The sequence below is a fragment of the Salminus brasiliensis genome, chromosome 22 (genome assembly GCF_030463535.1).
Source record: "Salminus brasiliensis chromosome 22, fSalBra1.hap2, whole genome shotgun sequence".
NCBI lineage: Eukaryota > Metazoa > Chordata > Actinopteri > Characiformes > Bryconidae > Salminus > Salminus brasiliensis.
The window spans coordinates 8,734,268-8,748,836 of record NC_132899.1 but is presented as its reverse complement, the minus strand read 5'-3'; the positions used below and the strand labels follow the sequence as shown (position 1 = coordinate 8,748,836).

Sequence of the window (14,569 nt, the reverse complement as noted above, 5' to 3'; positions counted from 1 at the left end):
GACCCCAAATATCAGTCAACCCAGGGCCCAGGAAGTTTACTGGACACTTTCATTGAACTTTTTATGAATTTGAAACTGTGTTGAAGTGACAAACGATACAATTTTCTGTTATTATTAGGTTAAACTAATATCCCCTCCCTCTGCTATATTTTTGACAGAAAAAAAAATGATAAACAAGCATTTCAGTTTTCACACTTCTATAGAAAATGTGATGAAATTGGTTTGCACGGCCCTGTTGAATTATGCATTCCAATAAGCTGCACAGTTTGGCACTCTTTGGCTGGCTGAAGAGCGGGCGTGCCAGTAAAGCAATCACTGAACTGAAGTGAATTAAAATGAAGTGAATTGAACTGACTAAATGCAGAGCTCGTCAAGACCACCAACTGCACACTCACACAGCAGCCTTGAAAAGACACACCGATGCATTTTCCTCCTGTGTGATTCTGGAGCTCGAATACACTGGCAGTGAAAGTGAAAGCCCCAGTAAAATTCTCATACTACTGAAAGTCTGACTCCAGAGACACCGTTCCCACTGCAGACTGTCCGGTCCGGTCTGTGATGCTGGCTTTTCCCATAGGAATAAATGGGGTGCAAAATTGTAGGTACCCTTTAAATGTAACCATGATACAAATGCACAATTGCCTTACCACCTTACACCTCACCATCAACATGGGATACCACAGCAACCACTTGGTAACACCTGAACGACCACCTGAGACACCACAGCAACCACCTGGGACGCCATAGCAACTGCTTAGCAACCATTAAGCAAATCATGGCAACCTGAAATATCAACTACCCAGGCTACCAAAGTTACCACCAAGCAACACCATAGCAACCACCTGGGGTACCATAGCAACCAAAGTTACACCAGAGGAACCGGCTATTAGCATCATATCAACCACCTGGAAAACCACATAGCAACCACCTGGCAACATTATAGCAACCACATAGCAACCACACAGCAACACCATAGCAACACCATAGCAACCACCAAGAAACCCCTTAGCAACACCAGAGCAACCACCTGAGATGCCACAGTAACCATCTGTCAACACCTTAGCAACCATTTAGCAAATCATGGAAATCCATTGAAGTACCAACCACCTGGGATACCATTGTAACCGCCAAGCAACACCATAGCAGGCACCTGAGATAACATAGCAACCAGAGCAACACCATAGCAACACCAAACATCTGGCAACACAATAGCAACCGCATAGCAACTACCTAGCAACACTGTAGCAATATTCAAAAGTTCCAATTTCCAAACCAATTTTTAGTGTTAGTACTGTGCTGTAATTTGCTATTAGGAATAAAAGGAAGATTCTTTAACACTTAAATTCTTTAAACCTTTTAATGGTTCTTTGCTCTCATACATCTCTGTTACAAACACAGTTCTTAATGGAACCAAAAGTGTTTTTTGGGGCATCGCTCAGATAACTCTACTTTTGAGTTTTGAGTGTAAAGCCCAGCAGTTTGTACATTAGCAATATCAGATTGGTATCTGGAAAAACATCGGTGTCACTTGACCTCTGCCACTGTATCCCACCCCTCCACACTTTAACCCATGTGTTAGTTTTCCTTATTGTCTTCCTTTTTCTCCATCCTTCTCCCTCTCCCTTTTCTCTTTCCTTTCCTCCACCTCTCGGTTGACCTCTAGTGTGCAGCTGTCAGGTCATCCTCAGCCAACCGCTCAGGTCCTGAAGTAGAACTCCATGTCTCCTTGTTTCTGTCCTCCTCCCTCGCCTTTCTCTCCCCCTCCAGGTGTCTATTCTTATCTGCCAGACCTTATGAACTGAGCTCAGTTCAAAAGTCTCTTTTTCTCTCTCTCTCTCCCTCTGAGCTTTACAACAGTTTGAAAAAAAAGAAAAAGGCACATGGTGGCATATGGTGCATTGTCCTCCAGTAATAAAGCAGACAGTAATTAGTACAGTGCTCACGTGCTTAAACACAAACTGCAATCTCAGACCTGTCAGTTCTGCTCCGGCGCTGTACAATGATCTGTAAAGCTGCTTATCCGAGAAATGTTAAATTGGGCAAAGCCACTGTTAAAGCTTTAGAAACAATAAGAGAAAATACAAATAAATAGATTAATAATACAGTGTGGTCTGACGTGTGTGTGTGTGTGTCAGAGCCACACTCACTTCTGATCAAGCCAGCATGTCAGCCTGTCAGCATGTCCAAGGCGAGTTCTAGGGACTGGCCACGCCTTCCCGGCTCACCTGCTCTCACTGTAGGACAATCAGCAGACTTGAAAAGCTCTCTCACTGTGAAGTCTCTGGTTTTGATATCTAATTTCTGAGCAGTCTTGTGTATTGGACTTTCGGGTTTTTGACCTTTTGCCTGTCTACTGACTCCTGATTTAGCTTGCTCTTTGATAGTTACTAGGTTTTTTAGTGATTTGAGGTTTAATACGGCCTGCACTTTTGTCCTGAACAGTGTGAACTGTTACAGTGGGAGAGTGTTAGCTTACCCATTTCCCCAACCAGTTCCCAGGCCTGGTTTATCTACTGGAGTTCAGACAGTCATCAAGCAAACCTGTGTTCTTCTAAACGTGGTCAGAAAATGGGCAAATGTCAGCACACTAGCAGCAATCTGTGGTAGTTGTATTTGCTTCTCCGCACTTAAAGAATCAACTTGATCTGCCAGCCGTCTTTGCCGTACCGTGCCATTTAAACTTTTATACCCCACAAATACGCATTGAACCTGCATTATGTTACATTCACACTTTGAATCAACTGGTCTTTGATGTTTATTTCCAGAAGCATGCTGGTTTCCATCGCCTTTCTGAGCCCCCTGTGGTGAGGCTGGTGTGAAGTTGATAGACCCCATTGTTTCAAGATAACAAAGTCACCATTTGTCTGCTCCGATTCCCCAGACAGTTCCATATGTAATAGCAAAATGAAATGAAAATAATCTACACATACTATACTAATTCCCAAATAAATCCCCCACAAATCAAAGGGACAAAATCACAAAGCACAGCAAGTTACGAGCAATGAGACAGCAGTGGCTGGTGAGCTTCACACTGCTTTTGAGGGCTAACCAGGAACCAGAGACAGCCAGTCAGACATATCAACACCCCCTGGCTTTGAGACCAACAACACAGTCTGACTGTTGACTGCTGACTTTAGGTTAATTAGGTAATGTTATCCTAATGATACACAGCAAGACAAATGAGAACATAGCAAGTAAAACTATTTATCAATATGAGATTAATAGTAATATTATAACATCTATTTTCAATAAAATATTTTCAAATTAATTTCATGCTTCATGCTTCTTTCTTGCTCTTTTGAGCAAGCTAGTGGCAACAGTGGCAAAGAAAAACTCTCTTGGGCTGAGAGGAAGAAACCTTGAGAGAAACAAGGACTAAAAAGGAGAATCTACCCTCCTCTGGTCGACACTGGATTGCACAATAATAAGCAAAACAGGAAAAATAACAATAAAATGATTTTAATATTTTAAATGACGAGGGGAAAAGTGTGCCTTGTGTGGCTCGAAACGTGCAAAAGGCATGTACTAAGTCTCTTAATTATTCATGGATATGTTTTGGGCGTAACGTGCAATAAACCAATCAGGCTTAAATCTTAAAAGCTGCATTAAGCTCATATTTTTGCACATAAAAGGCACATAAACACATAAAATATCCATGTAAACTTAACAGAGCTCACTTGTAAATAATTTATTTGCAGTTTTATGTCTTTAAAATAATTTTGTGTATGATTGTGTTTGCAAAGATATAGAAAGAGTTTGTTCAGAGTAAATTACCCCTGGCAAAACATAACCGTTAACAGTATAATAAAACCACAAATACTATATCGTCTCCAAGGGAGGGATTCTCCAAGCTTCTTGAAGGGTACTAATGGAAGTCATTCTCATGGCCTTATCACCCTCTTAATTTAGGACTGCTTTACAGTGCTGGAGTAAGCAGTCGGGAGAGTCGGTGGGACGGTAGTGTTTTGGGCTCATTACTGTGACTTGCAGTCATATAAACTCACGCATATAAACACAAACTGTAAGCACAGACAAACTGTAAACAGCACTGCTAAGTCTGTTCTTCAGTAAGTCTCGTAGAGAGAGAGATAAACAAGAACACGCAGTGTCATTGACGTGAAGCACCATAAGCTAGTTAATAGTGTTACAGCAATTACACAACTGTATTTGAGCCCTACCTTCACATCCCACCTTCGTCTTGTTAACCCATTTGCAAGTGAGTTCTGGCTGTCTGTGACGGTCCGCACAGAGTGAGTTATTTTGGCACCAGCGGAGGGGGAATTTATAGATAGAATTTGACCATTACTCTGCAAATCAACGGGCAATGACTGTGCAAATGATCGGAGCGAAATTCCTGTGGAAATGTTTTATTAATACAGCAGTTTTTTACCAGTTTTAATAAAGAGGTGACCTCTCGTGACTTTGATTCACTGGATCTGACTGATTTTTAAAGATATAAACAATGTGAAAGGTTTGCCCTGCGATTATCCCCCAGCATCTTAAAAATGTGCTACAGTTAAATGCAGTAAGCTATGGCTTCGATACCATTCAAGGTAGAACGAAAATTCAGGAACCTGAAGCGTAACTCCAGCCTCGTGAATGCAGTCGTGTTTGTTTACAGTGGCAGATGTTTGAAATGTTAGACTAAGGTTATGTGCTGAGCTGCACTCACAAGGCTGGAGTTATTATATAGCTTTTTACTGAAATATTCTGCACCTCCTTAAATGGAGTGGAAGACAGGGCTTCCACACGTAACTGTTGTGTTATTTTAAGGATGTATAGATGTAATGGTGTGAGATGAGCACAATTGTCTACATTGTTTTTTATATTAAAATGATAGAAATAAGCAATTCAACCTAATAAAAAGCGAGTGTGTGGCTGGTATGACTGGCGGGTTTGCATTGTTTAATGCAGGTATTGTTTTGTTTGGCAGTGTTGTAGACTTAGTTAACTAACTAAGTTAGTTGAACTAGTGGAACTAAAGCTGATTGTGTCATGTTTGAAGCTGAGAGCTCTATGTCGAACATTCAACAGCAAATCCCACTGGTGTGACTGTACTTGCCAAAGGGTTTATGTGTAAAATGTACCATTTTACCATATGTTAAGTTACCATGATAAAAACACAAGGTACTAAAAGCAAGCTGAGATGGTGCACCTTTGGTAGAGTGAATTTACTCTCTTTACTCTTTTTCTGTGTTTTTCAATAAGTTCTTATTGTTTTTCTCTCTCAGCTTTGTCCTCAGAATATGCCCAAGCGTCATCATGAACCTGACGTCAAGTTCCAAGCCTGGATTATTCACCAATAGCTCTCCTGGAATGAGAGGTTATCCAGACGTCGCCTTTATCCCTCAAGACCTCTGGCCAGAGACTGATAGCCGGCATGCCAATGTCTCCTTCCTCACACGGGGCACCAACTTCACCAACTCCCAAGATGCCACGCTCCCGCCCACTGTGGCATACCCACTTGGTGGCCACTCCATTTGGCAGGTCATTATAATTGTACTGCTCACGGGTTCGCTGTCTCTGGTCACCATCATTGGGAATATCTTGGTCCTTGTATCATTTAAAGTCAACAAGCAGCTGAAGACAGTGAATAACTATTATCTGCTGAGTCTGGCATTTGCAGACCTCATCATCGGGGTTCTGTCAATGAACCTCTACACCACATACCTTATCATGAACAAGTGGGCACTTGGTAACTGGGCATGTGACTTATGGCTAGCTATTGACTATGTGGCTAGCAATGCCTCTGTTATGAACTTGCTGGTGATCAGCTTTGACAGGTACTTCTCAGTCACGAGGCCACTAACGTATAGGGCCAAACGGACCACCAAGAGAGCAATGACCATGATCGGCCTGGCCTGGTCCATTTCCTTTGTGCTCTGGGCTCCTGCCATCTTGTTCTGGCAGTTCTTTGTCGGGGAGAGAACGGTTCCTCCAGGAGAATGCTACATCCAGTTCCTCTCGGAGCCCATAATCACGTTCTGCACAGCGATCGCAGCCTTCTACCTGCCTGTGACCATCATGACGGTGCTGTACTGGCGGATCTATAAGGAGACCGAGAACCGCTCCAAAGATCTGGCAGGGCTGAAGGGCTCGGGGAACCAGGGCAAGCAAGGCAGCCAAGAGGAAGCCACTGCCATGATGCCGCCTACAGGCAGCTCTCACAGCTGCAGCAGCTACACCCTGAATCAGCCAGGTCAGAAGGACAGAAGGAGGAAGAAAGCAAGCCACTTCCGGTTTTGGATGCTAGGCCACGTTGGTGGTCGTAAACGCCGTAGCGCCGGTGACCCTGAACACAGCAGTAGCGACAGCTGGAATAACAACGATGCTGGGGCCTCCATGGACCAGTCAGATGAGGAGGAAGAAGAAGAGTGTGCAGAGACGAGGGCCATCTATTCCATCGTGATGAACCTGCCTGGGATGAATGATCTGCCCAACTCCGGACAAACGGACACGTCCAAGCAAGACCATCTAAAACCTGAAGGCATTGCTGCGGAAAGACCTTCCTGCAAAGGCTTCTCCAAAGTTCCCACACAATCCCTGCCAGTTTCGGAAGGCTCTAAGCCTTCTGGAGGTTCTCCTGCCTCAAAATCCCCCCTTTCCTTTAAGGATGCGGCTTCGGCGAAGCGTTTTGCCTCCAAGGCCAAGACACAGGCCAACAAGCGTAAGAAGATGTCCCTGGTCAAGGAGAAGAAAGCAGCTCAGACTTTAAGTGCAATCCTCTTTGCCTTCATCATCACTTGGACTCCTTATAACATAATGGTCCTGGTGAATACGTTCTGTGATGACTGTATTCCCGAGACGCTGTGGGCTCTGGGCTACTGGCTGTGCTATGTGAACAGCACGGTGAACCCCATGTGCTACGCACTGTGCAACAAAACCTTCCGCACCACCTTCAAAATGATCCTGCTGTGCCAGTGGGACAAGCAGAAACAGAACAAGCCTCAGTTTCAGCAGAGGCAGACAGCGGCGGCCTACAGGAAGAAGGAGCTGATGTAGAGCTGAACCTTAACATGAGATATCCGAGACCGCAGAACATGTGGAAACATACAGACTTGTCTGAGGAGGTTTTTCTTGGGAAAGATTGCAGTCCGTTTGCCCACAGTGATGCCTTTTGTGGGGGGAACAGTTGTTGTACGCCCGCTCCGACTCCCTGTTCGAGTTTAAATGGCCAGTGTTTTCCAGCCTCCTCTTGTACCAGCACAGTGGGCAGGGGGACACCATGGGTACGACATCGCTGTGGATAAGAAAACAACCCGTTAACCCGTCATAAAGGAAGTTACAGATTCTGTGACTGTGTTCCACTTGAGCCTGGTGTTTTGTTTCTGATGTATTCGGCCATTGTGTGTGCGTGTGTGTGTGGTAATCGTCACTGATGCGTACATGCTGGCCAGAGTGTTTTGGTTTCTGTCGTGGTTTTTAAAGATATAGTGTTTTACCGCACAGGAGTTGCTTTACGAAGCTGTTTATATATGAATTGTGTGAGGTGGTATTTATCCAGTTTTAGACAAGTGATTCTGTCCTCATTATGCGGTCTGCTATTCATTCTGTACAAATCCTTTTATAGATTTTTTAACGGTGTACTCAGATAAGGAGTCTTTTAATGTGCGGCAGGTTTTGGACGCATTTTGCAATAAAGACAAAGTCAAAGGGAGTTGATTTTAACATTTTGTTCCTGCGTTTTCTTAATAGAAAACAACAAAAAAACAAACGAACAAAAAAAAAAACTTTGTTTGGACTGTGTGAAGATCAACGCTGCCCTCTAATGGTTGAATGAAGAATTTTTTTTTTTTTTTTCAGAAAGAATTACAAATAGAATTATAATTCATTAAAGCAAACACTTTCCATTTTATTCATTTTATTTTATTTGTTTATGTTTTTATCAAGCAGACATGTTTTGATATGCCTGTCTAAAAGTTAAACCACCAAGGCGCAATGGATTCTACAGGAGATTGTATCTTTACTGTAGGTCCAAAAGTTTGTAGACACCTGAGGCCGGATTCACAAAGCTTTCCTAAAAATATATAACCCTAGAATATCCTTTAATGCAGTTCTCCCAAAACATCTTAAGTTCTTAAATACCCTCTTAAGAAAGTCTTAAGTCTTAAATGATCTTATTGTCTTAGGATTTTGAAGATGTTTTCTTGTTTTTCAGTTATAGCTGTGCTGTGGAAACAACATAGAGGGAAGAAAAGAAATGCAAAATAATAAAAATATATCACAGTATTCAAAGACAATTCCATTATACACAATATTAATTGCAATATTCCTACATGCAGACATAATTCATCAGTAGCCGTAAGAATCTTTGTCTGCATGTAAGAATATTGCGCTTATTATTCTGTACTGATCTGTTCTGAACTGATGAAATATATTATTCAAATACATTGAAATATCACTGAGTACAGTGACATATATTCTAAATCTGCTGCACTTCATCTAATGAAACATCACTAATTTCACTCTCTGTAGCTGGTCAGTGTTCTTTAAGTACCGACAGTATCCTTGATATGCTTAGAAAAGCATATTGTGTATCACAATAACAAAATTCATCACAATTTCACTGAAATACTGTCATTTTGAAAACCCTGGTTCAAACATGTTCAGTAAACAAGAGCTAGAAATGAAATTTCCTTATATAGAAACTGACTGAGAACAAACTCCAGTTTTAATCCAGTTAACTTAGACATTCATTCTGTAATTCAGCTGATTCAAACTGGTCAGTTTAGAGGCCGATCACCTGAACTCTTACAGTCTAACACAAGTGTGAGGCTGTCGTAAGGTTAAGATACTTTTTTGAGAATACCAGTTGTTCTTAGAATTTCTTCTTAAGTGAAAAGTTAGAAATTTGACAATTCTTAAGAAGGTTTTTGAAGAATTACAATTTATCTTAACATCTAGGAATTTGTTTTGGTGAATCCGGCCCCTGCTCGTCAGCATTTCTTCAGAAATCAATGCTATTAATAGGCCGTTTGTCCCACTTTTACTGCACTAACTTCCTTAAATCCCAGTAAACCACTTTAACTACAACAATAATAGGTTTTCTGCCGTCTCTGTCCTGTGCTCTCTCTTGTTTTTTTTTTACTTTACTGTGTTTTAAATTCCAGCAGAACATGCTGAGGTTTGATTGTACACATCTGATCATATTTCTCCTTGTTTCTGAGGTGCACAGTTAAAACTAAAGGTTTATTGAATGGTTCTTTGGGCACTGCCACAGAAGAACTACTTTTAGTTCCATGAGGAACCATGTTTGGGATAGAGATCTGAGGTGGAGGTCTAAATACTCTTCACTTGATGTAAAGGTTCTGTATTTTCCTCACATTTACACTCTGTCTCTTTTACAGGCATGGTTCTCTATAGAACCAAAAGTGGTTCATCTGTGGCATCACTTAAACCATCACCTTTATTTTTCATATTTGAAAATGACCTTTTTTTTAGATTTGTACAAGTTGGCAAATATAAAGTCAGAAGCGTCATTTGAGCTGTTTTCAGATTATTTTTGTTAGATTTGTATCCTCCTGAGACACAGACTTTTGATTGTGTGTGCATTTTTAATTTCTCCTATTTGGGATGAGTAGGACCTAACAAGTACAAAAACTAAACTTGGTCTTTGTACAGGAAGAACATTTTAGCAAAAAACAATGTCCTCATATGAGGCCAAATGGTCAAAGTTTTAAAAAATTAAGCATCATGGTGCAGAGAAGCATGAAGAGAAAGTAATGTCTCTATATGAGGACACAGGGTCTCAAGAGGTTAATGTTTTAAATCACAGCCTTATTTTTACTCACTTTTTTCTTTTATCTCAGATCACCTGTGAGTTTGATGCTCTTCAGGACATGCTGTGGCCTATATAGATTCAGTTCTATAGTTCGGCCCAAAATAATACTTCTGTATGCAGAACAACATGTTCCAATCAAAATCATTGTGCCTCATTCACTACATTTCTTCTTTAAACCCATGTTTTTAATGAGGATTCTGACATTGACTGGTGTCTTATTTGGGATGTGTTCAGAACAGTTCAGTATAAGAGCAGAGCTGTGAACCTTCTGCAGTTTAAAACACATGAATCTGACGCAGAATTTTTTTCAAATTTAGGAAAACTCTTAGCAAGATATTAATGCATGAGTGAATGAGGCCTAACAGGAACATGTCTTCTTACACAGTGTTCAATCCATTCCATCAGTTTATGATTATTATAACATTCATCATGAGAAGGTTGAGCCCATACGCTCTGAAAAATGCAGGTTCCTTAATGGTTCTTGGCTTAGATGTATGGTTCTAAGAAAACCCATTTATTGGTTTAGAACAAAGGTCATAGTCATGACTTGAACATTGGGGGGGGGAAATCAATTTGCAGGAACTCATGGGATGAACCTTTTGTTATTATTATTATTACAATGACCTGACAAAGTACAACCATACATAATCACACAGTCATGTCCAAAAATACTGGCACTCTTGCATGCCTTTCAGAAAATGCACCACTTCACCTTCATTGCTGCCGATTTACATGCTTTGGTATTCAGCTGTTGTCTTCTTTCACATTTAAACACACAAAAAAAACCTGAGGAAAAAAGTCAAATCTGGTCTCAATCCTCAAAGAACTCCAGAAATGGGCTGGACAAAGTTACTGGTATCTTTTCAAAACTGTAAAAAAGAACTGGATTGCATTTTAAATGTGTATTTGTGGCCGTATGAACCATATGTTCCAACCAGTTTAAATGGAGAAAAGTGTTGATCCAATCTTTGGTTCAGTCTTGATATCAGATTTGACTTTTGTTCTCTTTGTTTTTGTTTGTGTAATAAATAAAATAAACTCAAAAATAACTAAACGTGAATATCTGAAGCACTTACCTAGTAACTGCAACAGTGATCTGAGAGAATTGTTGCATTTCCTTCTCATGTAAGTCAGAAACCTGACCTACAAACACTTTACAATTAAAAGTTACAATAAAAAGTGCACCCTTCAACAACATGTGGGAACACTGATGGATCCTAATATTGCATAAAACTAGAGATTGGAATATTGGTATTTATATTTTTTATATCAGTAATTTTAGGGGAACATTTTGAGCCTATCTGAAATCTGGAGAGGATGTGTTCCTACCAATACATATTGTGACTATGGCCTTGGTGTAGAAATCTTGCACATTTCAAAGACAAACATCCAGTAAAAGGTTATTTAGGAACCTAAATGTGGTTCTTCTGTATGGCATCCTTCCAAATAACCCTTTATTTCTTAAAAAGTGTGTGATGTTAATGATGTATCAGACTATCAGAGTTATAATGAATAATAATAATCTCTCTCTTGCTCTGTCTCTCTCCCGCCCCTCTTTTATACACACAGTATATCTATTTTGTAGGAAATTCATTTAAAATTAATTCAACTATATGATGCACGTTGACTTATCTTTTTTTTATTATTATACAAACAAATGTCACTCAGTTTTAATTTTATACAAATAAAATATGAACAACAGAGCAGCACAGAGAGTGTTAACTCACTCAGACGGGAGAGAGGAAGTTTTAAAGTACTGTGAAGGTTTCAGTGAAACATCAGACTTACACAGTTTTCATTACTAATGTCCCTCAGCCAAGACAGGTTTGGTGTCTGAACTTGGTGTCTGAACTGCTACCTGATTATACAGTAGTTTGGGGCTGGAGCTACAAAGCTAATATAGCTAACAAGCAATGGAAGCTTGTACCCCACCAGTTAGCATTGAGCAAGCTGTGCGGGTAACCAGGTTATTATTGTTAATAAATAATAAAAACGGTCAGTGTTAACCCTTGTAAGGTCTTCAGGTCTGTGAGACCTATTTTCAGTTTTTAACTTAATAAAAATGATACAAAGAATTATATTTTAAACCAAGATTCATTGGCATTGGCTCATTTTCTATGAGGAACACAACTCAGAAAACTTTTTCAGAGATCCCGTCCTGTATACCCCAATAAAATTAAATAAAATGAGCTCATTAACTGATAGAAAGAGACAGACGGCAGTTTTCAGAACCAAAATGAAGCTGAAGTGTTTTATGGTACATGGATGGATTCCTTGTGAAACTGCAAATGTCCAGCAGATGACAGCAGTGTCTCTGAGTAAACGCTGCAGTTCAGCTGGGTGTGGTCTAACGCCTGGCTAAAGAAGCTCTGATGAAACACTCATGGTCCATGGTCATTACAATCAAACGAGTCCAAATTAGAATTGAAGTTATAGTAAAATAAATGAAGAAGAATAAATTAAATTTTTACAAATGTACCGCTGAAACACTGTTGGCAGTGAGCTTTACACTCAGTGCTATACTAAACATTGATTCTCGAATCACTATCCACCATTATTGGAAAAGATTGATAAAAGATTGATGATACCATAATTGTTCATGATACAAATGAGTTTTGGGAGGAGAGTCTTCAGTGACTCCCCGGTCAATGACAAAATATTAACTATACACTAAAAAAATAAAAAAAATAATTATCTATATAAAAATGATACTTAATACATAAATAAACTAATTCATGACCACAATGTGTCCAAAATGGTGAAACAGTGTATAGACCAATCAAATCATGGGAAAAACTAAATGGACACACACACACACACACACACACACACACACACATATATATATATACTATATACACACACACAGTTTAAGCATTCAAATGGTTCTTTTAGTTAATATGGTTCCATATATCTAAGAACCATTTGAGGTATTAAACTGTTTAAAATGTTTCCTGGTTAATTGGTTCTTCTGTATGATGGAAAATGTTGATTTTTTAAAGAACCTTTTAGCACCAAAAACCTAAATGGTTCTTTAATAAAGGTAAAAGTTGAAAGTTGAAAGTTCTTTGTCTATGATTATTTTCTACACTCTTAAAAAAGGGTGAAGCAGTGTCTACCTATTGAACCATTACTTTTACTGAAGAACCCTTGAGAAAGAATTTGAAGCAGGAAAACCTTAAGAACCATTTGACTGCTATATAAAACTGATGGAAATGTAAAAGCTATAAGAACCTGAATTCATAAGTCAGCACACCTGCCTAAATGGTTCTCTGTCAGGTTAAATGTTCTACATAGGTGGTTATGTTTGTAGATGATTCTGTATAGAACCTTTAAAGTGGTTCTATATAGCACCAAAAGGCTCCCACCAAAAAACAAACCCTAAAGCCTAAGTCCTCACACCTCCTTCAAACCCTTTACTTTTAAAGACAATGTTGATCCATGACTACTTAAATAGTTCTCTGTCAGGTTGAAGGATCCGTAGACTTGTAGATGAATTTACTTGCTTATGCTTCAATTAAGACAGACTAACAGATATACAGACAGACAGCTAGATAGATAGAGAGACAGGCAGATAGATAGACAGACAGATAGATGAATAGACAGACAGACAGACAGACAGATAGATGAATAGACAGACAGACAGATGAATAGACAGACAGACAGATGAATAGACAGACAGATAGATAGATAGATAGATAGATAGATAGATAGATAGACAGACAGACAGACAGACAGACAGACAGATAGATAGACAGACAGACAGACAGACAGACAGACAGACTTATGCTTATGCTTTAATTATGAATCATTAAATGGTTCTATATAGCACCGGAAAGACTGTCACCATCATTATGAGCCAAATAAGCCCTTTAGTTGTACCTTTCTTCTTGTGTATGATGGAGAGGTTGGTAAATAGGGTTCTTTATGGTACTGTAAAGAAGAGACACACTGTTATATATAAAAACCTTGTAGCTCCAGTGGAAACTAGCACAGGAACATGTCTTGGCTGAAAGACTGTTTTGGAAAAGGGAGAAAAGCTGTGAATCTGATTTTTGCTGAACTGTTCCTATATCTAGGGGTACCTAGAGCGATTGCCTTTGGAGCTGAGTTTATATACAGCCTTTTATTTCTTGCCATTTCTGTTTCTGTTTGCTTATTTAAATCACTGATATCTGCATGAGGAATTGTGTAGCTGATCAATCTGAATGTTTTCTCTGAGCGGTTCCTTTTCGTCTGGCAGGATTAAACTGTACGTACGAGAGCAGTTCAGAGTGCTGATCTTGGATGCACCTCTCACCTTCGGTAGCTTTGGAGGGCCGGCGTGATCTACAACTGTGAAGTGTGTTTAATGTTGTAACACAGACTTTGTGCTGATGTACAGAAATTCAGATTCAGCCTCATATGATGGTTACTTTGTAAGAATGTCTATTTCTTATTGTATTGTTGTAATGGTTCATTTTCTCATTAAATATGAATAAGGAGCAACTGTGTGTTTGGATTCGGGCTCTGCAGGGTGTCTTGACTGGGTCTTGTCACTAGGGGTCAGGACAATACAGACCAATGACTGCACACAGCCGCAGCTGTGATTTTTTTGCCTGTTTCAGTGATCAGAGTGTAGAAACAAAACAAAAACAAATAATAAAACTAAATACTTATATTTAATGATAACACAATAATAAAGCTTTACAATAAATGACTAAAGAAGGAAACTACAAGTAAAATTTGTAAAATGCAGAATGCCTTAAAATTCATTAATGAATGTCAAATAAATAAAGATAAATAGCA

The 14,569-nt window shown here is 39.5% G+C and overlaps 1 protein-coding gene across 1 annotated transcript in view; it reads left to right on the top strand.

The window, feature by feature from the left end:
* Positions 1-14,260, top strand: part of chrm3b (cholinergic receptor, muscarinic 3b) — a 128,153-nt gene extending 113,893 nt beyond the window's left edge. The window contains exon 3 of the mRNA XM_072667413.1: positions 5,232-14,260. Within this exon, the coding sequence (XP_072523514.1) occupies positions 5,263-7,002 (1,740 nt within the window). The 5' untranslated portion in view covers positions 5,232-5,262 and the 3' untranslated portion in view covers positions 7,003-14,260. The remainder of the gene's footprint in view (positions 1-5,231) is intronic.
* Positions 14,261-14,569: the final 309 nt, after the last annotated feature.